We start from the raw sequence: 22,954 nt of genomic DNA, 5'->3' as shown, positions 1-22,954 counted from the left end.
TTAATTTTAAGTTTTTTATGGTTAAAAAATTAATTTAAGATAAATTTATCATAAATATATTAATTTGAGGTTTTTTATGGTGTTAATCCTCATCCCAATTGAAAAAAATACTGTCCGAGCTTATTATCTTGGGAATACGTGTGGTTGCAGGTCAAGAACATACTGCCGACTAAATATAGGAGGAGTCAAAAACAAGAAAATGCATGTAAGAGACCGGTGGGGGTGCCCATCGTTTCTGACCAAGCCAGTTGACCTGACTCTCTAGAAAAAAAACAAAAGGGAAAAAAAAAAAGAATTGCTAATATATTGTATAGTAATGATAACACGAATGATTCTCGAACTTTCACCTTATATGCAATGTGATCCCTGACTTTTAGCCCAATGTGCAATGCCATCTTTGAACCTCTAATTTCTTCAATGTGATCCCTTAACTTTTGGTGCATATTCAATTTAGTTCCTGTACTATATAAATTAATGAAAAGACAATATTGAACATTTTCATAGGGACAGAGACTGGATTGAACATGTATAAAAAGTCTAGGGACCACACTGAACAAACTAAAAGTTAAAGGACGACATTGGCACTGGACTAAAATCTGGGGTCCACATTAATCAAATTTAAAGTACATGGATCACATTGCACATCAGGCAAAAGTTAATGGATCATTTGTGTCATTTACCCTATTATCCTTTTGGAGCACTCTCAAAAGAGCCCGACAACAGAAAAATACACAAGCAAAATGAAACGAGCGGCGGGACCAAGATTTTAGCATAAAGAAAAAGTGGTGCGACTAAGAACGAGTCAAACAAATGGAAGAATCATAGTTTGATTTTTGGAGCAATATATATTAGTGAATCGTGCATGGGGGTGAGCAACGGTCCAGGGTTGACCCTGGATCGACCCTGGACCGGCCGGTCCTGGTTCGATTCCCAAGGGGACTGGGTCAGTCATTGGTTCTGGGATCTTTGGATCCTGCATTGTGTGGGTTGATCCTCGATCTTGAGAGTTTAGGGTTGATCCAACCCGGACCAACCCTATATACATATATTTGTTTTCCAAAGAGCCTAAGGCCTTTTCTCCTCTTCTTCTGGCGTTGAAAATAGAAATTCTATTGACTATTGAGCATCGCCTCTCTTCTTCCCTCGCTTCTCCATGACCGTTCGCTATATCTGCCTCTCCTCGCTCTCCTCACGAACTAGCTTGCCTCTCTTGGCCCGCCTCGGCGCCTCACAAATGGCGAACGCAGGTCGCCTCGGCCGTCCTCGGCATCTCACGAACAAGATATGAAGTTGATTGTTTTGTTTTCAAGTGTTCAGAAATTGAAGCAATAATTTGAGAATGAACAAAATACAAAATTGTATAATTGATGGTTTATGTTATGTATTTTGACCATTTTATTTTTTAATTTCATTTCACGTGTTCGTATACTACTAAGTGGAGATTTTTGTTGTTGCGTTGTCTTAGATTTTTATTTGATTTGCACGGGGTCCATAGTTTGGTTACTCAATATTACATTGTCAATGGATATATATTTTCAAAGTGTACCGTTTATCCTTTCAATGAATAAAAAAAATGAAACATAAAAAAAATCGATTGGTCCCGGGTTGACCCTGGGACCGGATCGGACCCAGGGGGTCAGTCCAGGCCTCGGTCCCAAGCTTTAATAGGATCGATCCTCGGTCTCAAAACTTGAGAACCAATACTATGCAGATTGGTCCTAGAGTTACGTGTTGGACCGACCTAATCCGGACCATCCTCACCCCTAATCGTGCACGCAAGTCAGTCTTCATGAAACTTATAATATCATCTGGTCCTGTTTTCTCCTTTCTCCACCTAGCACAGGATCCTAGTTTTTAATTTTTTTTTTTTTTTAACATTCTCTGTACGTTAAGAAGAAGAAGAGGAAAAGGAAACATGGACGGCAGCAGCGCCAACGACAAAAGTTAGCACAAAAGCTCTGTTCAGGCATCCAAAGACCGAGACTCTTCCAAAGTACCTAAAGTTAGGTCGATAATTACTACCCTTTTGACAGAGCAAATCGCAGAACAGAAATGACCATATTCTTATTTTTCTTTTATTAATTGGATGGCAAGCTAAGCTAGGTAAATTTTATTTTTATTTTTTTTTGAAAATGAAATCTTGAACTATTTAGGCTCCGTTCGTTTGGCGGAAAATATTCTCCCGGAAAATATTTTCCGGGTTTTCCGGTGTTCGGGGCGAAAACGTTTTCGTGGGAAAATATTTTCCTTCCCCTCACAAAATAGCTTAAGTCATGGAAAATTACTTCCGCTTCTTCAAAAGCGGAAATCATTTTCCGGGCTGCTTCTTCTTCTTCTTCTTCTCACTAAGGTCGCCGGCCGCCGCCGCCGCCGCGCCGCCGCTGCCCTTGCCGCTCGCCGCCGCCGGTCGCCGTCGTCGCCACCGGCGCCGCCCGCCTCCGCCGTCGCCGCCGCCGGTCGCCGCCATTGCCGCCTGCCGCGTGCAAACCTCGCCACGCCGTCGCCGCCGCCGGTCGCCGCCCGCCGGTCGCCGCCATTGCTGCCGCCTGCCGCCGATCGCACCCTCGCCGCCGGTCGCCGCCGCCGCCAGCGAAAAATATTTTTCGAAACTTTTTCATATTGACCACCGAACACCGGAAAATTATGTTCCGGGAAAACATTTTCCAGGAAAATGACTTTCGGGAAAATATTTTCCAAAAGAAGAATATTTTCCGCCAAACGAATGGAGCTTTAGAGAAAATACAAGCAAAGAGCAATAGGTGTTTCGCTTCAGGACGCATTTGCCCCCTGCCCAACTCCAGCATCTGGAGAACACCGCCGCATGTTGTCTGGAAGCGGAAGGGGCGTTTCGGACACTTCGGGGCAAAGAACCGGGCCGCGTATAAAACCGCAGGGCGTCGTGTGTTTTCGGGGTGCCTTTGAGCTTGACAGGCTGCGACAAGATCGAGGGGGAGAGGGAGAGAGAGAGAAGAGTAGGGGGGCGAAGCGAATTCCGATACGTCTTCCGGAGACCCTTTTCTCTTGCGTAAGTTGGGGCAAGATCCGTTGCTCTGTCTGCTGATGATTCTGATCCAAGATCTGTGCTTTTGGTGCTGATTATTTTCTTGATGCAGTTCCACTTGCGTGTGTTGTTTTGAGGTGGACTAGATGTAGATATCGCGGGGTTTATGCGTTTCTGGGGGGTTTCTTTTCCTTAGTCACTCACTTTTCATTTCACTGGCACCACATGACGCAAGATTCAGTACGAGTTGAACCTTTTTTTGGCGCTAATTAAATTCTTGATCGACTTCACTCGTATGTTCAGAATTAGACTTGATGAAGATGTTGTGGGCTTTGGTTCTTTTGGGTTGTTTTTTGTTTTTTTTTTTCTTTGTCGCTTATTTTTCATTTGATTAGTACAATATGTTATTTGATTCAGTGCAAAATTGAAGTTTTTTCGTGCTTTTTGGATCGGTAGCGGCTGAATAATGGCTTCGGACCGAAAGCTCTTTGCATTCGAGGAGGTCGAGAAGCACGACAAAACCAAGGATTGCTGGCTTATTATTGCGGGGAAGGTCAGAATCAGATCTCCCTCGACCGGATTTGTGATCGCTTGTGTGTTGCATTTTTGGATTGTTAATTGCTAAAGCACTGACTTTTCAATTGTAGAAGTAAAGAGTTATTAGAGGGTCGGTTGAGTTTTGCATTGTGCTAGACCGAGTTCTGAAATTCAGGAACTTTAGCTCCTCAAGTTGTTTTTTTCTGAAATCTATTTGCAGCGCCCTTTTAGCATGGTTTGTTTTTTTGGGTGTTATCCGTCTGCTGTGGGTGAATAGTGAGTGAACTTTCTTCGCTTGAAACTGACCAGGATTGTGCATATCACAGCTGATATATTTTGGATGTTTGTCTTGTGTAAAGTAGTTAAGGCAATGAGTTTTCAAGTTTGATAATCTTCTTGTCAATTATCGAGTTGTCAATCGACATAGTTTTAGTAGGAAAACAAGACATGAATCATGAAATTGTTGTATGTAGTCCGGCAAGAAGATACTTAGAGTTTCGTATATGATGTGGTAAAAAATACATAAGAGAACGAAGGATCCAGATAGCTCTTTTCGTTCTCACAAGAAATTCCATTGATGGAGTGCCTTTATAAGTCCATTGCTGAAGCATGAGATGATGCTATAATGCTAAGTGTCTGATGCCGGGCATCAACAGTAAGACATAGACATTGATGAATGATATACGCATTCAGGTCATATTGGAAAACAAGCCTTTTGTCTATGATTCAGATTTGCAACAGAGAGTACTATGTACGAATCTTGTCAAATGTAGACTCTCTCTCTCTCTCTCTCTCTCTCTCTCTCTCTCTCTCTCTCTCTCTCTCTCTCTCCATCTAATAGGCTACTTGCCTTACAATTTCATAGGCATAATATCTAGGTGGCTCTAAGAAATGGTTTCCCCTCGCCTTCATTTTCATACACTTGCCTATAGGTCAGATAATTTGTACTTGAAGAGGTTTAACCATGAGGATCCTCTCTGTCACATTCCTTTATAGTGCTCCAGACACCATCACAAAATCGGCTGAGTGCTCTGTGATGGAAAAGAAAATGCCACTTTTGGTGGTTAAAATCATTACTCAGATAGAAACTGCTATATACTATTGCAGGTATATGATGTAACGCCATTTATGGATGATCATCCTGGAGGAGATGAAGTTTTGCTATCTGCTACTGGTATGGAACAATTTCATCTTACTTAATTCTTCATCCTCCCTTGAAAGGAAAAGCGTTAGAAAACTTTAAGCCGCTTTTTTCTGAAAGTGGTAGCTTGAACACAGTCAGTATAGGTTTATGAGTAAGATGGAGGATGTATAAGGAGAAAAGTGAAAGATTGGAGGGCAAAAAACAAAATCTGCCTTAAGTTTTACTATTTCCTTATATTTATCGCCTTGTCTTGGCTGAGCGTGGTGTGTGCTCCCACAAATTGCAGGAAAAGATGCAACGAATGACTTCGAAGATGTTGGCCACAGCGATTCAGCTAGAGAAATGATGGATAAGTACTATATTGGTGAGATTGATGTATCAACTGTTCCGGCCAAGCGCACTTACATCCCCCCGCAGCAACCCAATTACAATCAGGACAAGACTACGGAATTTATTATCAAGATTTTGCAATTTCTCGTTCCTCTTCTGATCTTGGGCTTAGCATTTGTCGTGCGGCACTACACAAAGAAAGAGTAGGACTGGGAACTACTGCTTGGAGATACCCCCTCACATGAGGAGTGAACTGTTTGTCTTGCATTATCTTTACTAGTTTGAAGAATTATAGCCGAGAATCATAATTTGGGGTTCTGTAACAGCAGTCAGTTTGTTGTCGAGACCCAAATGTCATTGGTGAGCCCCCATTGCTGTTGTCGGAACGACTTCTCTCTCTTTCCCTATCTCTCAACCCGATGTTCTGTTTCAGTTTGGACCTGTCATTCTCTCGAACCCAATGTTCTGTTTCAGTTTGGACCTGTCATTTTCCGTGCACACTTTGTTAATTTTTCTTCGAAAAGTTTCTTTCAAAGAATGTTCTTATCGCTTTACTCGTCCAATATGTTAAAGTGATCCGGATGACGATTGTTGTTGAGTTGGAGTGACACTAAGGAACAACATAACCAAGTCGATGATTATGTTGTTCGACAGTATCATGAAAGGTGAAATTTAGGATGCCAATGCCCATTTCTTTTGCTGGAGAAAGTTAGTTGGCACTGTATGAAACTGGGTGAAACAATTATTGAGAAGCTGCAATGGTGCTTCAAACGTTGGCAAACAACCTAAAAAGTTAGCACTCCTTTTGCAACTCTCTTTTTATCACTCTAGCTATGTGAACCAAGTACCCTGTGTTAAGCTGATCGCACAGCTACCAACTAGGAGAATCACACAAGCATCATCACGTCACAGACCGATGAGAATCCGACTATGGGGACTTAAGTGATAGGTCTAGACGTTAGGACTTGGAAGACTTGACCAAATATCAGCAGAGAAGAATAAGAGAAGCCTCAAGTTCAACTATTGCGAGCCAAATCTGAAAATCTGCAAGGAAAAATAAAAAGTTGCCACCATGTCTTTCTTCTACAAATCTGAATTTTATGCTTTCCATCTCACAGACTTGATGGAAGCAGACACGGCTATGCTCTTTCAGACTAAAGAGGTTTTGTCACTGAGAATAATACATTGAGGCATCTTCTTGCCGGCTGTCGCACCAGATGCAAACAGTAGTAATTTATAGCATAGCTGCAGATGTCTACCCTATCTAATGTTTGCCCCTGCCACTTCCTCAAGCCTTGATAATGTAAAGCCATGACAAACAGGCGGTATAAGCTACGGAACCGGGTGCTCATTGCTCCAGTCCCGAGATCAGTAGAAAACCACATAAACAATTAGCCAAAAATCAAATCCACAAACTGATCATCGGAAAGAAGTTTCTATTTTCTCATGGAGGGTCACCACCAGGTTGTGTGCATCATCTAAAAGCTTCCACACATCAAGGTGCCCAGCCATGCTATTGCATTCTCTCAGTATCTCATCCATGCTGTTGTACCTCTCTATGATCAATTTCCTCTTCTGCAAAACCGAAGCAGCTATCGCGTAGAGCAATAAATCCTCTGTTGGTGGGGCCCGCTGCCTTATGCGGCTCCATGCCGATTTCCCGACCCCAGCCCTTATAGCGGCCTGGTCGGCCCACATCACCTCCCAGAGGCAAATTGTTTGTTCAAAGGATAATTCCCTTCTAAATAGTACAACCACCATCCTATAAACGAAGAAACAATCTTCTGCCTGGAGCTTCTCCAAGTGCCTGTAAAGGTGAGAGTCCTTGGATTTGATAATTTTGGATACAATATTGAGCTGCCTTCTTATGCCCACCTCATCGAGCCTAAAATTATGCCGGGCCTTCCTCATGAAACTAACGAAACACCAGAAAGCCTCGTGATCTTCGGTGATCACAGTAATTATTGGAGAAAGAAGATCACTCATACCCTGGCAATAGCCAATTTCAGGGTCATAAAGGGCATAGGCTTCAAGAACTGCAACTAGTCGAGCAGCGTGGAAAATTCTGCAAGGCTCAAGATGATCATAGTCCTTCAAACCGACAGCCTCGGCAGAACGCCGAGCCCTAGCTTCTGATACTGTGGCCTGAGATGGGGAGTACGGTATCCATTCTGGGTTGGCACGCACTGCATCCAAGCGGATAATCCGCTGCCATGTGGCAAAGTCCTCATCAGTGTGGAGGGAAGATTGAACTTCTGTCCTGGAGGGAGAGAGGTTCTCTTTGGGTGGTGTATCGGGATCATCATCCCCAGTCTCTAAAGAGAAAGATGCATCATTTATTTCAACATCCTCTGATGAGTCCGTATCTGATGAGTCCGTGTTCAATGTAGAGGTATCAGCATTTGTAACTCTTCTTGAAGAGTCATCTCCTTCCAACAATTTGCTAGAAGAATCATCCAAGCACCCACTATCTGGGCCGCCTTCCCCACTAGATAGGGACTCCCTAGCACTTTCCACTTCTTCAGAGCTAGGAGAATATGTGTCTTGAATGAGCCGCCCACTATATCGCCTGCTGCTGAAGCTCTCATCAAATTGCCTCATCAACCGACGGCATTGCATTCGAAGTTTTTCATATTTCTTCCTGCAAAGAACAATGGCAAGCAAAATGCCAATTAAACGGAGTTGCATTAATGGTACAAGGACAAGGATTGTCACAGAAACAATGACCAGATTCAAATTGAAGAGGGAAAGCACCTGTTTTGGGTCCTTGTCATATCTCTCTCTCCTTTAGAACTTTTCAAATCATACCTGATAGCAAAGGAAGCAAAATGAACAGAAATTTACTGTTACCATATCCTAAGTCGTAAAGGTACAAACTGCTGATACAGAACACACGACCAATATCACAGAAACTAAAGAACTTCAGAAGTATCACTTTTAAGAGAGGCAAAAATGTTTTTGTCGATAAGGAAGGAAAAGTTCTACAGAATCATATCAATGCCAATGTGCATAGATCTAATGAGGGAAAGCCATAAAGATCTTCAAAGGTTCAAATTCATAACTCATATCACAAGAACTCCAATTTGAAATTAGCACACTCCGTGAAAATTAAATTCGAGAGTATCAAGAATCTGTCTTACACTCCAAGAAGGAAAGGCCAAACCTCTGCCCTAATGCTTGGATGAATTCCCTGGAGAAGGATATGAACTTTTAGCTCACAGGTTATGTACATTAACGATACAGTTTACATACTTCTTGACAAATATCCCTAGAAAGACTTGATTACTCACTCCACTGCGAACTTTCTTGAGAAACTTGACTCCACCATCTCGAAGTCTCCCATCGGGTGTATACAAACTTCTCCATTGCTTGGGCAAGAGTGCATGTTTCCTTTTTCGGCGAGACCATGGTGATTTAAGGCGGCCCCTGATTTTGATGACAGGCAAAATTAGCATATGCAAGAAGGGGGAGAAAAGAAAACAGCATAAAGATGAGCAAGCAAGAGTAAATTGTACAAGCTAAACAGATGCTTGGTTTCCCTATAGCCCGTTTTGCAATATATATATATATATTCCAAGTGAGTGCTCATGGAGAAAGCAAGGACCAAAAGCATTCAACAATCCTAATGGGCTTCCAGTGATCATCAAGGAAAATGGGCAAATCCAAAAACTAAGACCACCCTAAAAAGGGACCTCGAGCCATAACACCATAAGAATGGACTAGCACTTATTATAGGGCAAGAAGCAATATGGGGAGAAAACATATTACAAGTGATAATGACATTCTCAGATAAGCCAAGTGTACAGCAGCACCCACACGGCACAAAAATTTCAACGAAGCATGCAAACGTTGGTTGGCTAGTTCGGTTTTATGTGTTGCGTTCCCTTGCATCCATTTGGTAATATAGGTTCAATAAATTGACAGGTTTTGATCGTCTTTTTAATAGGAAAGATTTCTCCGAGCTGCATTGACAACCTAGAAAGCATTCAAAGTTGGCTTGCCAGTGTGAACACGATTGATCTAAGCAGAAGGTTTTCAAACACATGCACTTGTGCCAAGAAAAAACAAAGAAAAAAACAACAAAAGGGAGCATCTGTGCTTGTGATGGAATCTAGTCTAAGTAACCGCCTTTGCAAAGGAAAATCCATTCGACAGCACGCAGGACACATGCTTCCAGCCAAAATGGCAATCGAGGTTTTTCAGACTTCCAACACCTGCTTTCTTGCCAACAATTTCCATTGTTTATGGCCAATCGGCTTACCACAATTTCCAATTATGGAAAACATCATCTATTTCATGCACTGTTATTACCTATTTAATAAGTACTTCGATTGACCGAAGACGCATAAGAACGCGTAAATCACAAACTGACAGAAGCTCGAACGAAACCAAAAGGAACAAACAAGTCAAACACCATAACCGGAACTAGCACGACATGATCATGAACCCATGAAACCGCACAAATCTTCGAATGAAACCCGATCTTCGATCGATCAAAGCCAAGCAACAACAGGCAAATTTACACTAGCCTAGTCACAGAGAGAACAGCATCCATCTTCGTAACTCCGATTTAAACAATCTCCCCCAAAGTCGGCCCCCGAAAACATTTCCCTGAAAACGGGACTAACGAAATGAAGAACTTGGGAAAGTATAGAAAGCAATCGGAAGTGAAGCTAGAGAGAAAAGATTTTGAGATTCAAGACTTGGACTTCAAGATCTGAAAGACAGCAGAAAAGCGACATAAAACTAGAGAGAGAGAGAGAGAGGGACTCACCTATCGAGGGAAGAAGAACAGGAAGCTGGCGACGAATTAGCTACGACGAACAGGACCGAACGCAAATGGATCCACGAAGACGACGAGGAGGAGGAGGAGGAAGGGGAGGACGAGTGCGAAGAAGACGAAGTGTGGCTCCGCTTGAGAGCTTTCATCTACGTGATGCACACGCGAACAACACGGTCTCCCCCTAACACTCCCCACCTAACGAGCCCGAGCCTCTCTCTCTCCCTCTCTCCCGGGGTGTGTGTGTCTAGGGTTCCACAGGAAGAATTCGACTTTTGACCGAATCAAAACTTCCCGACGCACGACCGACCCCCGATTACCTACGAGCGGAGCAGAGCACGGCAGCCAGCACCGCGAGCACGGCCAGGGCGGTGAACAGGGCCGCCGCGGGAGCCGGGGGGAGCGGCGCCGCCGACCAGAACCCGCCTCCGCCGCCGCCGCCGCCGCCGAGTCGTCGTCGTAGGGGGAGCAGGTCGGGCATGGCAGTGGGCAGTTGGGGGGGGGAGGGTCAAAACCGCGGACCTGCCCCCCACGGCGGCGGCGGCGGCGGAAGCGGAGGCGGAGGAGGAGGAGGAGGAGGAGTTCGCTGCGGCGGTCGGCGGCGGCGATGGCGATCTCGGCTGCTTCGAGGCGGATGGGAGATTCTCTTGCGGGCGGAGAGAGACTGGCCGACGACTGAAGCCCAACTGCTTTCGCTTTGATCTTCTTTTTTGCTTTTCTTTCTCTTTGTCTCTTCCGTTTCCGTAGAGAGAGGAGAGAGGAGAGAGGAGAGAGAGTGCGCGCGCGTGTTTGTGGGGGTAGATCGTAGCGAAGCGACTTTGAGAATCTACGCTGCGCAAATATTTTTCTTTCTCTTCCGAGTGAGAAGGCGCTGCCCTCGCAACGACGTCGTTTTGGCCGCCAAGGAAAAATTGGGGAGAGAGAGGAGGGGGAGAGAGATGAAGCTTTTGTCTTTGTTTGGACACAACGGATGAAGATGATGAAGATGAAGAAGATGATGATGATGATGATTATATAAAATCGGACAATGGACGGAATTGCATCTAAATCTATAGAAAAAAACCAGAATAATCGACTCTCGTTTTTATTCTAAATAAATCGAAAGCTTTTCGAATGCTTTTTTACGACATTCACGTTTGCGAATACCTACGATGAAACCCCGTCAAATAACACGAGACGAAAAGAGGGATTGATTAGTTCGGCCGCGTGTAAATTCCTTATTCCTGCTTTTCGTGTGAAGGTCGAAAGTTAAGGTGCGCAGAATAAGTTTGGCGTCTTTACGTGGAAACCGCGTTGACTTTATTTGAGCCTATGATTATGTTCGAGGAGATCAAATGAAGAGACTTCCGTCGCGAGTTATGCAACAACGAGATGCCCCCCTTGATCTTTGTCGGATGTGCTCGAAGGTCTTTCGAAATATCCTCACGTTGGAGACTTCTTACTCCGGTTGTTCCAAGAGTCGCCACTATCCGAACCCCGTCCAATAGACTCCCTGTCCCGGGCTCATTCCTTTCGCACGCGGGTCGATCGGAACATTAGACTTTAGGTTTCTCGACTCGGAATGGATGGCGGATCGCACTTGGCAAGCAGTTATATATGGATTGCCTCACATGGTACTCAATATCAACTGATAACTCTTCTTCTATCTCACCCAATTCATCATTGATCATTCTACGGTACAACTCCTTAACCAAAACAAGGAGGACATCCGAAATGTGAAAAGTAAAGAATGGTCTACATATTCCTTTGAAGCACAGGAGGGAGGTTGGTTTTTTGAGAATGGGGCAAATCATGTCCTTCCCTTCCCTTCCTATGCTTCCCACCGACTCTACCATACCGTCCGTGATCCGTGCACATCAAGAAAATGTCCAATATGCATCGGCCGAGCTCCGCCCGGGAGGCTAATCTGATCCTCGAGTTGTCGGTTCGTGCGTAGAACAACAGCTCGTGTTCCACGAGCCGAATGATCGGAAAAAGGAGAAACTTGTCTCTTTAATTCATGTTTGTTTTGCCCTCCTCCCTTTTGAACAGTTCATGTGGATTGGGCAGGGCGGAAGAGTTGAAGTGGATGCATGTTTTTGCCATCTCCTTGTCGGGGCAAAGGCAAAAGCCAAAAAGCGACCGCTCACCCGAACGGAGATGCTTTCGAAGCTTTTTTCTGCCCGAGCGCCCTTTACTCAGCAGCTAGGAGCCATTCATTCCCCTTACGGGTTTCCGAGTCAACAAAAGCAGGCGCCACCACGCTGTTCATCGAGCACGAAGAAGAGGAACGAGAGGAAGAAAAGCGCCATTCGTTCCATCAAACGGAGATGAAACCCAGGCAAGGGTCGGTCACAGAATCAAAAGGCCTTAGCGTCGCGAGTGGGATAACCAAGACGAGAGATGACCCATCAAGAAGTCCCTCTTTTCGTTCTTGGGTTGGGCATTGCTTTCCCCTCTTCTTTTTTGGCTGGTCAAAAGGTCAAAAGCGGGGGCTCTGTCCTCCGAGAGGGGGCGGTTTTATTCGAAATGCGGACCCGACCCTCTCTTTTGTCCTCTTTTTTTCAGCTGGGTCGTGCTAGGTCGTCATCATTAGCGCTAATGAAATCGATTAGGAGGAAAATTTAATGATGCGTGAAGTGGTGGGGAGGGGGGGTCCCCATCGAGAAGCGGGGCCTCTCTTCTCTCCACCGTGTCGTTAGCATCACCTAATGCTTTCCACTACACCAACACAATCATGGGACGGAAGCCCCCGGAGGCAGCAAGATTCCATGTCTTTCTCCTTTTGGTTCCGGTCGGCCAACGGATCATCCTCCCTACTCTTGAAGCTTAATTGCCATGGGGACGCCCTCTCCTTTTGACCCTTTTACGGCGAAGGCCGATTTGTCACTGAAAACGTGATGGACAAGCCTGCGCAAATGGTGGGGAGGCGTCAGTGGATTGAGCAGTTTTGCGTACGAAGCACGAAGTCAGTCGTCGCGCATTAGCTCGCGGCAGCGGATTTTATAGGCTTCAATTTTTACCGATTTTTTTTTTTTGGTCAGACAATTTTTGCCAATTGCATGGCTATAGCCCCGTGAGAAATCGATTTGTCTTTAAATATGCGAGCGACCTCCACGCATCACTGATCAAAGTGCAGTAGGCAGGAGATGAGAATGGACATGCCGTCCCGCGAAGAATGGTAAAGAGTTCTTCGACATCAGATGGAGCTTGAAAGGCTTTTTGAACAGCTCCAGAATGGCTGGATCTGGTAGCCATCTACTGTATGCACAGTGGTGTTCACCGTAGTGACAATGAATCGGAACCCATGCATCGGCTGCCAAGAATAAGCGAGAACAACGGGCGTGATAAAACCCAAAACTATGTTACATAAGTCAAAAGTACAGGAAGCAGTTTACAAAGGAAAATGCATGTATCGAGTTCACGCTGTTTTATTACATCGATGCTGTGATCCTGTGACAGATCACAAGAACCTCACTGATCATTGCGCAATGTCATCAACATATCCCGGAGCTTGTACATGTAAAGGTACAGAACCCGTAAGATCTCGACACCTAAATTATAAAGGAACAAACACCGCACAAACATAGCAAAGCCTGCTACTACAGCTTTGAAGCAGCAGCCTTGTCCAAGAACCAAGTCAGCTCGCCCTCGGGCGAAACCAATTCAACAGGTAATTGGTCAGGAGATTGACTATTACCCAATGCAGCGTGCACTACACCAGCTTTTCCAGCTCCAGCAACTACTAGCGCAATGTGTGCAGATGCGTTGATCACAGGGAAGGTAAAAGTAATTCTCTCTGGAGGTGGTTTAGGTGAGTCCTTAATGAAGGTGACCCATTTCTTGTTTTCGTGGACAAGAGGATGACCGGGGAAAAGAGAGGCAACATGTCCATCGGGACCCATACCCAGAAGCATGAGATCAAACTTTGGGAGCCCACTTTCTGATGATGCTACTATGCTGCTTTTCACTAAATGCTTAATGCATGTCTCATAATCATCCGCTGCACCCTCTGCCGACAGAGCGTCGTTAATTGCATAGACATTGCCAGGAAGTATTGGCACCTAAAGCAGGGAAAGTAGCAAGAAAAATGGCTGGTCAGTCGAGAATCTTACAATTCAAAATGATCTCCCTTACAGCCAAAGAAATGTGCCATATCTGTTTTCATACATCTCAACCTTCGAGGCCGCACAAGAATTTTTCTTTTTCCTGATCACTATAAATGCAAAGCTAATCAAGCATAAGATGAAGCCCCTAAATAGCCATTGATAGCAGGTCAAATAGATAAAAACAGATGACCCAATAGATTAAAACCACTGTAGACATCTGCCAACAACTAGGTCTGGAAACTACGAACAACAGAAACCAGCACACGACATATCATCAAAGATGCATCACATCCACTTTCTTGTGCACCAATACACCCAAGTAACTAAGCGCTCCCAATCAACTAAATAAACAATCATGCACTACTGATTTAGTTGACTGAGCTCTCTCTTAAATTGTCGGAGTAGTGACCCCTTAAAAAGCGGATCGGGATTTGCTTTGCCTTATTCAACCCCAATTCATCCATTTGATCTGTTTCAATGCAAAAATGCACCTCGAAGTAACAGAGCTCAAAAGCAATGAGTACCCTATCAAACTTTATGAAAAAGCTACATGCAATTGTGACATTCTGCACAATCTAAATGACGAGACATGTCTTCAGCTGATCTACCAAGAGGAATAACAGGAACAAGCATATCCACACACATCATCAGAGCATGACCTTTGCATTTGGAGTAGCGTAAATGACATTCCAAAATGCTCGGACCTTTACAAAAAATAGACACACCTGTGATAGAAAGCCATCATAAGCAAGCTTGTAGTTACTATCATCGTGATCCTTAGGCACAACTCTCTCATCCACCCAGAGAACGTGCCATTTCGACCAGTCCACCGAATCAATGTACGGCGCTTCAACCAGTTTCCTGAAATACATCTCAAACAATGAGCCAAGCTCTTTCCAGTGTAAAGTAAATGAATGACACATAATCAAACGACACTCCAATCAAGCCAAACTAGTGATGATTCTAATTCTTTATGCCAAGATGATTAGCTAATTGGAGCTGAAAGAGCCCAACTTCAAAATCTAGTCAAGCACAATGCCTCAGAAATCTCGGTTTTGCTCACTAAACCAGCTCAACCACCCCCAAAGGCAAAACAAATGGTCGCCTGAATCTCCATCAGCAGTTCAAAAAAACTCTTATTTACCGACCAAACGCACCTATCTTCAGCCAGATAAACTTGTAAAGTTTCGTTTTTTTCCCACGATTCCTCCACCGAAAATTTCACTAAGTTGTAATCTTCCTCATTCATAATTCTCCTCCTCCTTCCTCACTCGCTGATTATTCGGTTTAGCAATAACTCCTCCAATTCCCCACCACGAGCAACTGAACTAGCGAAAGTTAGAAAATTTCCCTCGGAATCAAGAAAGTTATTTCCGCAAACACACAGAAGAATCAATGAAAATCAAGCTCCAAACCTGAGTGACTTGATCAACGAACCTCCGGACACGACGACGCTGAACGCTCCTCTTTCCTCGGCGAACTTGGCGGACAAATCGGCGGTGTACTTCGCCAGAGAAACCGCGAGATCCTCCTCGGTGTCGAACACCTCCACCACCTTCTTCCTACCGCTCTCGGTCGCGGCTCCGGCCATCGAGGATCGCGCCCTGGGGACGAGGCTCCTCGAGCGAGCGCCGGTCAGGGAGAGGCGGCCCCCGAGAGCGACGGAGAAGGCGAGCCGCTTCGGCGGCGATCGGGACGGGAGGAGCGGCGGCGACGCGGCGCGCGGGGAGAGGGGGAGGCGGCGGCGTCCGGGGGAGAAGGAGCGGAGAGAGGAGGAGGAGAGGGAGGCCATTCGCGAAGTGGAAATTTATGGGTGGTTGGCGAGTTTGGTGGCTGACTTTTCGGTGGTGGCGGTGGGGGGCCGAAGAGGTGTAGTTGTCACCGGCGATACGGACGATGATGGCCGGCGAGAATCCTGGTGACACGTGGGAGGGGAGCGTGAATGTTTAGTTTTTTATTTTATTTTTTTAAATTAGAATGCAAACTTTAAAAAATATTTTTCAAAAAACAACGAATTGTATTACTTATAAAAATAAATTAATTAAAAATATTTTCATTACCCACGAAAATATTAGGTATAAACTGCTGTTCATAATTAAAATATTTTCTGTTCACTAATTTTTTTAAACGATATAATCAATCATCTTTTGAAAAATATTTTCTAAATTTTGAGTTTTAAATAGACTCACCTTACTTGTGAATTTCAAAGGCTTCTTTGGATTTAGTGATAGAAAGAAAGGGAAAAGTATTACAAAAGTCTTAAACCTTTTGTATTTGTATCAATTGAATCATAAACCTTTTTTTGGTACCAATTGAGTCCTAAATCTTTTATCTTTGTGCCAATTCAGTCCTTCCGGCTAATTTTTGCCGGATTTTGCTGATGTGAACACTAGTTGGCCGGCCGCCAGCGCTAACGTAGACAATTTTTAATAATATATTTAAATTTTTCTTTTTTTTTCCTCCTCTCCTTCCTTCTCCAGCCGGCCGCCAATGGCCAGAGGCCGGTGAGGTCGCCTTGCCAGCCACAGGCGAGGCTCGCCCTCGCCGGATGGCCGTGTGGGTGGCCTCGCACTAGGCTGGCGAGGTTCGCCCTCGCCCAGCTGCTGGTGAGGCTCCAGCCCTCACTAGTGGCCACGAGGACGAAGGCCATGACCTCATGCCCTTTGGCGAGGTGAAGCCTCACCAGTGGTTGGCGTGGCTCACCAGAGGTCGGTCGTCGATCTAGCGATCAGCTGGAGGAAAAAAAAAAGAAAAAAAAAGTAAAAATTTTAAAAATATTAAATATATTATTAAAAGTCGTCCACGTCAGCGCCAGCAGTGCCACATAACCCCGTCAGCGTCCACGTCACCAAAATCCGACCAAATTTGCCGGAAGAATTGAATTGGCACAAAGACAAAAAGTTTAGGATTCAATTGACATCAAAAAAAGGTTTAGGACTCAATTGGCGCTAATGCAAAATGTTTATGACTTTTCTGAAACTTTTCCCTAGAAAGAAAGGGGCATTTCGGTCATAAAATTAAGGAAACTAGGCATCTAGATTCACATAATCTATGAACAATTTTTTGTGTAAAAACACTTTATTGGAACATTAATTCTAATCGCTAAAGTTGTTATGTCATCTACAAGATTAAATAAAGTAATTATGGCATCCGAATCAACGTTTTTTTCCTTCCTCAAATATTATCAATCACTGATTTTGCATATATTACTCATTTTCATTATTCGTCATCTCTCGTGTGTTTTAATTTTAATATTTATTCCTTTGCATTATGTATTTTTATAAGTATCTACGTAACTTGCAAATTTTCTTTAATACGTATTTCTATCAATCTTTGATTGAAGTATTTTTTGATATGTTATATTTTACATATATACAACTAATTTGCATCACAAACATTATTAATTTTACTACTTCTCTGGTAAAGGTCGTGAAGTATTCCATGCCAAATATTTCTTGCAAAGACAAATGATGAATATCTTGTGTTAAGATTACTTTTACTCTTGTATTCATCGCGTTGTGTTTGACAATAAACTAAATTATTCACTATCACGTATAAAATCAACGAAGGTTAAAAGTCGGAAAGAAAAGCGACCGGTTGATTATGAATTGACTTTTTTCTTAAAGTGAAAAAAAAAAAAGCCTCATCTCCACCTCGTCCCATTTTTACATTCCTTAATTGTTTACTTTATTGAGAAAAAGAAAACGAAAAAGATGACTTCGAAAGGGACCGGTTGGCAATTGGTTTGTTCCTATCCCGGCACGGCGGTGAAAGGGAAGAACCCGCTGTCCCTCGCAAGGATATCCCAAACCCAAGAACCAAACAGAGCCTAACTCCCAAAACCCTAACGACCTCGCAATCGCCTCGTATAAAAAGGGAAGCTCAAACCTTCGGCAACGGGAGCTGGCACAGCAGAAGCGTCTCTCGGCCGCGCGAAAATGCAGATCTTCGTGAAAACCCTAACCGGCAAGACCATCACCCTCGAGGTCGAGTCCAGCGACACCATCGACAACGTCAAGGCCAAGATCCAGGACAAGGAAGGTACGCGAATCCCCCGATCCTCGAGCTCTCGATCGATACCTGTATGCAGGCGCCTGACGTTCGGCGCTTCTTTCGAGTGCTTTGTCAGGAATCCCTCCGGACCAGCAGAGGTTGATCTTCGCCGGGAAGCAGCTCGACGATGGCCGCACGCTGGCTGATTACAACATCCAGAAAGGTTCGCTCGTCCTGAACCTGAGCTTGCTTGCTGTTTGCGCTTTTAGATGGCTAGATACGTAGCGTAGTGAATCGGCCGCTAGGAGCCGTGTGGAGCTTGAGCTGATTGTTAAAGGTGTCGAACTTTGGAGGATCGGTGCGTAGAATCTTATATGTTAGGTGTGTGATGATTGCAGTGTTCTAAGCTCCGAATTAAGGTAGATATGTTCTGCTATAATCTCTGTTGTGTTTGAGGACAATGAAGGTTGAGGAAGTTTTCTCGCAAATCTGTCCTTTTCATACACGAGGAAAGGACGTTTGTTGTTGGTTGAAAATAAATGATCAGATATAACAAAGTGGATCTACGGTTTCTTTTACAAGATAATCTCCTCGGTGTCGCAACATGCCAATAAAGGGATTCAAATCCTTGGTTTTGCAACTGATTCTTTTGCTTGGCAGTAGTGGTATCATGTGTAACTCGATGAAAACACGGCAATTAGTAATCAGGGTTAGAAATAGTTTTTGAGTATGTAGAGATTTTTTGTTGAACTATACTTGTGACCACAATTCACTGTGTGTTGGCGTCTAACTGGCCATGGCTAGTCAGCTACAAGAAGGATTTTGCAAATAAGTGCCCTTTTTCTACCTGTTTAAAACGAATGGATTAATCATCCTTGTTGTTGCATTGTGCAGAATCAACTTTGCACTTGGTTCTAAGGCTTCGAGGAGGCATTATCGAGCCCTCGTTGATGGCACTGGCCAGAAAATACAACCAGGACAAGATGATATGCCGCAAGTAAGTATAGTTTTGGCATGACACATAAGGCATGATTCCACACGTAATGGTTGCAACTGCTAATTCACTGGGTATCTCTCCGTGCATTTGCTTGATGTGAGTAGAAGTATACTTTGGTGTCTGACATGCTTGAGAGCAGTAAATCTTGGTGCGAAATGATATACTTGTTTAACTGTGCCTTAGTTTCTCAAGGAAAAGATCGAATTCACCTATCATATTTAGAAGTTTCTTCTTCTTTGCTTCCCTCAACAATAATCAATCAGTAAAGATAGTTCTTAGAAACTGCAATTCATAAAATGACCGCCGAAGATGGCATCTTTCTAGCTCCATTGGCCTAGTACAATGTTTCCGTGTAGTTTCCTTAGTTAGATGCATTAGTCTTTAGTAAAATAAAATGTATATTTGGGTTGCTTCGAATTGTCAATGCTGAACGCTTCTGGGCTACAGATGCTATGCGCGCCTGCACCCTCGCGCTGTCAACTGCAGGAAAAAGAAGTGCGGACACAGCAACCAGGTAGATTGTTCAGTAATTCCATTCAGTTGCTTTGGTGTCTCTCCATTTCATTTCTCTATTTTTTTTGGGCTGAAATGTTTGCCTCCCCTTCTCTTCAATTGCAGCTGAGGCCAAAGAAGAAGATCAAGTAGATTGCTGATTTTGAAGGGCTCTGGCATGTGTTTTGCTTGGTGGATTTTGACTTGAAAGCTTTTAGTTTTTCAATAGATATTGTGAGAAGCAGAACGTTTTTTGGTTACCGGTATTAGTCACTGGCAATACATTGTGCCCAGCATTTGAACATTGCATCTTTTTTCAATTTGATTCAACCTGTTGGTAGTTTCAATCCAAGATTTCCCTTCTTGTGTACTATTTTCTCGGAATTTTGTTGTTTGCAATCGAGGATATCATTTTGATCGATGAATAATGAATATTGAGAACCATGCAACCATGAGCACATTCACAAGTGAATCTATTATTCTCTTGATCAACTATCTCCAACGAGAAAGGTTGTGCCAACGGAAAAAGAAAATTGAAGGTAAGAGGGACGCACGCACCCACACAATCACACACCGCGTGCAAAGTTGGCCCCAAAACAACTAAACAAGCCATGTCCAGAGGCAATGCCAGTGCTCAAAACTAGCAAGACAGGAGGAGGCACGACCCTTCTTGAAACGTTTCTTCTACCCGTCAACATTGACGTCATTGTCGATATCTCATCAGCTACAGCGGATATGAGCTCGTTACCATTGCCTTTCCATTCCCCCGCTATGAGAAATTCCTGTGCTTGATTGATCACATTTAGCCCATCCAACTTCAGATGAGCTGATGCTTTAGCAAATAGTGCTGTTCAGTCACTACCTCGCTGAAGTTTCACCTCGTCTGAAAGATGTTTTGGATCATTTTCTTCGGAGATTCTTCTGCTGCGTTTTCTAACTGAAGAATCTCACTGGCACTGAGGCGCCAACCTAAAGCGCCCAAATTTTCCTCGGCCTGCACCACTGTCTTAACTCCAGGTATCGGAATCGCGCCCTTACGGATGCACCAGTTTATAGCAACCTGTTCACAGAATAATCCAACGTCACCAACCAACGGCAAAGAAATGTCAGGGATAAGATCAGGGGACAGGAGCAGCACAGAAAGAGAAGGTAAATAATTGTGCAATCTAATTTTGATATTGGCCATCTCACAAGAAGGCCGGATGTCAAGAATCCACAAGAAAGAAGACGTAAAGCAATTTACCTGAGGTATGGTTTTTCGCCGCCTTTGTGCGATATCTTCTAGCGAAGATAACAAGGGCTTCAGTCCAGGAAGAATTTGTCGGAACAGGAACGAACTGCGACGAATATGCCATTCATGAGAAGATAGTCGCATGCATAAGCAATTTTTACCCAAGTCACTTTACCAACATCTTAAGGTGAAGTAATAAAACTATCATACCGGGGACCCCGTGGTAGTTTGGAAGGTGTGTACTTTCCTGTCAGCATTCCAAGTCCCAGAGGACTATAAGCAATTAAACGGATCCCCAAAGAATCACATATCTTCTTTATCTCAAACTGATCTTCTCCCATGCTAAGCAATGAAAACTGCACCTGCGAGCACAAACGTAATTACAATCCATAGTCTAAGCGAGAGCCGATTGCTGCTCGATGATGAGCTCCTCAAAAGCCATCTCGGAAAGCTTTAATGGACAGTGACTTGGAACAGTAACAAATTCTATCTAGAGGTATACATTCACCTGAGCAGAGCTTAGAGGAACGCCTCGGGCTGTGAGGTACTCATGAATCTTTACTAGCTGCTTTGGTCCGTAATTGCTCACCCCGACCGCTCGAACCAAACCCTGAATCATCAAGGCAAATTGTAGGAACTCGAAAGTACGGCATAACTGTGAGAGATTTCACGGCTTATAGTGAATCATGATAACCTTTTCATACATTGCCACTAAACCATCCCACAGGGCTTGCTCCTGGAGTGGCGCATAATTTGCAGTCGACCAATGCAATTGTCCAATTCCGATTTGCTTGATCTGCAGTCTCTCCATAGAGGCCCTGAAACGATCCGCATACTCGTCACGATTCCTCTTCAGAAGACGGAGAGGACTGGGGACTTCCTCCTCCGTCCACGCTCCCTCATTCTTTTGAGTCACCGTACTGAAGAAGTGAGCATTGCCTTTTTCACAGAGCATAAAAGGTGAGTGCAACATACTTGCACGCGTCCACGAACTGACCTGGCGAAAGTCGCCAGGGGTAGGCAGCAAACTTTGTAGCGATCACGATCTCGTCTTGTCCCTGCTGGTTCCCTACAAATGCCATGGAACCGATCCGACCAGTTGGATGAGCTGGATGAGAAAAAAAAACTAACTGCGCAAAGCACTTTCGGAGAACTTCTGTTGAGATTTCGATTTAACAAGAAATCTGCAAGTGTGATGCAATCTTACATTTACATGGAGCTGATATCTCTCAATATTGCAGTTGACATTTTCATGCAGTTTCACGTTTCAATGGAATGAACATTTGGTCTCCACCTTCTACTGACTCATTAATACCAATCACTTGAGACAGGAAATCAGCTTATCACAAGACTCAATATAAGGGTCATCCTCCTCGAAATGATCAGGTAACAACACCAAAGCTTCACTCGTTCAAGCACAGCAATTCGATCCCCTCATACGCGCAAAGTTCCACAGTCCGCTTTCATCTATACCACAGAGAGAGAGAGAGAGAGAGACCTTGAAGGTCTTTGATGAACTTCCCCAGGAGCTTCTCGCTCTGCCCATTCAGCCTACCGGTGCCATAAGAATCGGCTGTGTCGAAGAGATTGACGCCATTTTCAACGGCCAAATTGAAGACCCTCTGAAGATCAGAGTCCATCGATTCTTGATAACCCCACAGGAGCTGGTTCCCCCACGCCCACGTCCCAAACCCCATCGGAGACACGCTCAGCGGGCCCATCTTCACCTAGTTCCAGCACCAGTTTCCAAATGCTTCAGACAATTCTCACAGAAAAGAAAAGTAGCTGGCATCGCGTCGCGTCGCGTCGGGTCGCGTTTACCTTTTTCAGGTTTTGCCATGGCCAGAAAGCAGGGGGCCTGAGGGACTTGAAGAGCGAGGAAGGAACAGAGGCCTCGCCTTGAGGAGCGAAGAAGCTCGAGGGGCTGAAATACTTCGTGGGTGTTGATAACGTCAGGGTGGAGGACGACACCATTAACGTTCCCATCTGCTCTCTTCGCTTCTGCTCAGCTCATCGCTCGCTTCCATGCTCTGTTTTCATTGTGTGGTCAGAAAACGGGGGGATTCGCGGGTTCCATTTGGATATTATTACAAGGACGGTTCTTCGAATGATATCCTGACCTGTTTTTTTTATTTTTTAATTACGAAGTTGACGCATCCGACCGTCAGTTGGCAACAAATTGGCATAGACCCCATGCAATTAATTTGCGAAAACATGCCAACCGAGGCATCGAACGAGAAAGACGAGCACGCTTCACCTAATGCACGGTGATCATATCGTGTACTAAATTTTAACCGTGTCGATGTTATTTTTCGTCCGTTCCAAATCGAGCAATTAGTTTCCTTTTCATTTCGGTCTTTT

The 22,954-nt window shown here is 44.3% G+C and overlaps 5 protein-coding genes across 10 annotated transcripts; 2 read left to right on the top strand and 3 right to left on the bottom strand.

The window, feature by feature from the left end:
- Nucleotides 1-2,804: 2,804 nt before the first annotated feature.
- LOC115666243 (cytochrome b5) lies at nt 2,805-5,448 on the top strand. 2 transcript variants are annotated; one of them, XM_056303606.1, is made up of 4 exons: nt 2,805-3,025; nt 3,419-3,554; nt 4,646-4,712; nt 4,969-5,448. In XM_056303606.1, exons 2-4 carry the CDS (start codon nt 3,468-3,470, stop codon nt 5,217-5,219), a joined length of 405 nt encoding a protein of 134 aa, XP_056159581.1. In that variant the 5' UTR covers nt 2,805-3,025; nt 3,419-3,467; the 3' UTR covers nt 5,220-5,448. The 2 variants fall into 2 exon arrangements, with proteins under 2 accessions (XP_056159581.1, XP_030443867.1); XM_030588007.2 differs by having other exon boundaries at nt 2,807-3,025; nt 3,458-3,554.
- A 563-nt stretch (nt 5,449-6,011) lies between these two features.
- On the bottom strand, nt 6,012-10,288 carry LOC115666242 (rab GTPase-activating protein 22). Of its 4 annotated transcripts, none has more exons than XM_056303596.1 (6): nt 9,787-9,896; nt 9,536-9,623; nt 8,303-8,438; nt 8,153-8,202; nt 7,767-7,820; nt 6,012-7,653 (listed from the first exon to the last, which is right to left on the bottom strand). In XM_056303596.1, the coding sequence occupies exons 2-6, from the start codon at nt 9,565-9,567 to the stop codon at nt 6,432-6,434; spliced, it is 1,494 nt and encodes a 497-aa protein (XP_056159571.1). In that variant the 5' UTR covers nt 9,568-9,623; nt 9,787-9,896; the 3' UTR covers nt 6,012-6,431. The 4 variants fall into 4 exon arrangements, with proteins under 4 accessions (XP_056159571.1, XP_056159572.1, XP_056159570.1 ...); XM_056303597.1 differs by having other exon boundaries at nt 9,542-9,623; XM_056303595.1 differs by lacking the exons at nt 9,536-9,623; nt 9,787-9,896 and adding an exon at nt 10,113-10,288.
- A 2,876-nt stretch (nt 10,289-13,164) lies between these two features.
- On the bottom strand, nt 13,165-15,749 carry LOC115680665 (probable 6-phosphogluconolactonase 4, chloroplastic). The gene is made up of 3 exons (XM_030604476.2): nt 15,296-15,749; nt 14,606-14,741; nt 13,165-13,835 (listed from the first exon to the last, which is right to left on the bottom strand). The coding sequence occupies exons 1-3, from the start codon at nt 15,670-15,672 to the stop codon at nt 13,374-13,376; spliced, it is 975 nt and encodes a 324-aa protein (XP_030460336.1). The 5' UTR covers nt 15,673-15,749; the 3' UTR covers nt 13,165-13,373.
- Nucleotides 15,750-17,761: 2,012 nt separating this feature from the next.
- LOC115680667 (ubiquitin-60S ribosomal protein L40-like) lies at nt 17,762-19,714 on the top strand. The gene is made up of 5 exons (XM_030604478.2): nt 17,762-17,921; nt 18,010-18,096; nt 18,768-18,870; nt 19,318-19,384; nt 19,489-19,714. Exons 1-5 carry the CDS (start codon nt 17,819-17,821, stop codon nt 19,513-19,515), a joined length of 387 nt encoding a protein of 128 aa, XP_030460338.1. The 5' UTR covers nt 17,762-17,818; the 3' UTR covers nt 19,516-19,714.
- Nucleotides 19,715-19,822: 108 nt separating this feature from the next.
- LOC115680663 (pyridoxal reductase, chloroplastic) lies at nt 19,823-22,700 on the bottom strand. Of its 2 annotated transcripts, none has more exons than XM_056303600.1 (8): nt 22,415-22,700; nt 22,092-22,320; nt 21,569-21,662; nt 21,288-21,411; nt 21,102-21,203; nt 20,804-20,949; nt 20,606-20,699; nt 19,823-20,422 (listed from the first exon to the last, which is right to left on the bottom strand). In XM_056303600.1, the coding sequence occupies exons 1-8, from the start codon at nt 22,577-22,579 to the stop codon at nt 20,237-20,239; spliced, it is 1,140 nt and encodes a 379-aa protein (XP_056159575.1). In that variant the 5' UTR covers nt 22,580-22,700; the 3' UTR covers nt 19,823-20,236. The 2 variants fall into 2 exon arrangements, with proteins under 2 accessions (XP_056159575.1, XP_030460335.1); XM_030604475.2 differs by having other exon boundaries at nt 20,804-20,955; nt 22,415-22,697.
- Nucleotides 22,701-22,954: the final 254 nt, after the last annotated feature.

Source organism: Syzygium oleosum, unplaced genomic scaffold (assembly GCF_021117445.2).
Source record: "Syzygium oleosum isolate NSW1041296 unplaced genomic scaffold, Sole_v2.1 Sole_v2.28, whole genome shotgun sequence".
In the NCBI taxonomy this organism is placed as follows: domain Eukaryota; kingdom Viridiplantae; phylum Streptophyta; class Magnoliopsida; order Myrtales; family Myrtaceae; genus Syzygium; species Syzygium oleosum.
Note: the sequence above shows the minus strand (reverse complement) of the source record. Positions and strands in the feature narration are given on the sequence as shown.

Bases quoted from the DNA above. Each gene is read 5' to 3' on its own strand.
- LOC115666243 (XM_056303606.1), top strand. From the start codon at position 3,468: ATGGCTTCGGACCGAAAGCTCTTTGCATTCGAGGAGGTCGAGAAGCAC. The intron at 3,555-4,645 runs GTCAGAATCAGA...ATACTATTGCAG, and splicing joins GGCTTATTATTGCGGGGAAG to GTATATGATGTAACGCCATT. The intron at 4,713-4,968 runs GTATGGAACAAT...CACAAATTGCAG, and splicing joins AGTTTTGCTATCTGCTACTG to GAAAAGATGCAACGAATGAC.
- LOC115666242 (XM_056303595.1), bottom strand. From the start codon at position 10,273: ATGCCCGACCTGCTCCCCCTACGACGACGACTCGGCGGCGGCGGCGGC. The intron at 7,821-8,152 runs GTAAGACAGATT...CTTTGCTATCAG, and splicing joins TGGCCTTTCCTTCTTGGAGT to GTATGATTTGAAAAGTTCTA. The intron at 7,654-7,766 runs GTGCTTTCCCTC...TGTTCTTTGCAG, and splicing joins ATGACAAGGACCCAAAACAG to GAAGAAATATGAAAAACTTC.
- LOC115680665 (XM_030604476.2), bottom strand. From the start codon at position 15,672: ATGGCCTCCCTCTCCTCCTCCTCTCTCCGCTCCTTCTCCCCCGGACGC. The intron at 14,742-15,295 runs GTTTGGAGCTTG...GATGTATTTCAG, and splicing joins TCGTTGATCAAGTCACTCAG to GAAACTGGTTGAAGCGCCGT. The intron at 13,836-14,605 runs GTGTGTCTATTT...TCCCTGCTTTAG, and splicing joins ATGATGGCTTTCTATCACAG to GTGCCAATACTTCCTGGCAA.
- LOC115680667 (XM_030604478.2), top strand. From the start codon at position 17,819: ATGCAGATCTTCGTGAAAACCCTAACCGGCAAGACCATCACCCTCGAG. The intron at 17,922-18,009 runs GTACGCGAATCC...GTGCTTTGTCAG, and splicing joins CAAGATCCAGGACAAGGAAG to GAATCCCTCCGGACCAGCAG. The intron at 19,385-19,488 runs GTAGATTGTTCA...CTTCAATTGCAG, and splicing joins AGTGCGGACACAGCAACCAG to CTGAGGCCAAAGAAGAAGAT.
- LOC115680663 (XM_030604475.2), bottom strand. From the start codon at position 22,579: ATGGGAACGTTAATGGTGTCGTCCTCCACCCTGACGTTATCAACACCC. The intron at 22,321-22,414 runs GTAAACGCGACC...TGCTGGAACTAG, and splicing joins CATGGCAAAACCTGAAAAAG to GTGAAGATGGGCCCGCTGAG. The intron at 20,956-21,101 runs GTGAATGTATAC...TTGTGCTCGCAG, and splicing joins TTCCTCTAAGCTCTGCTCAG to GTGCAGTTTTCATTGCTTAG.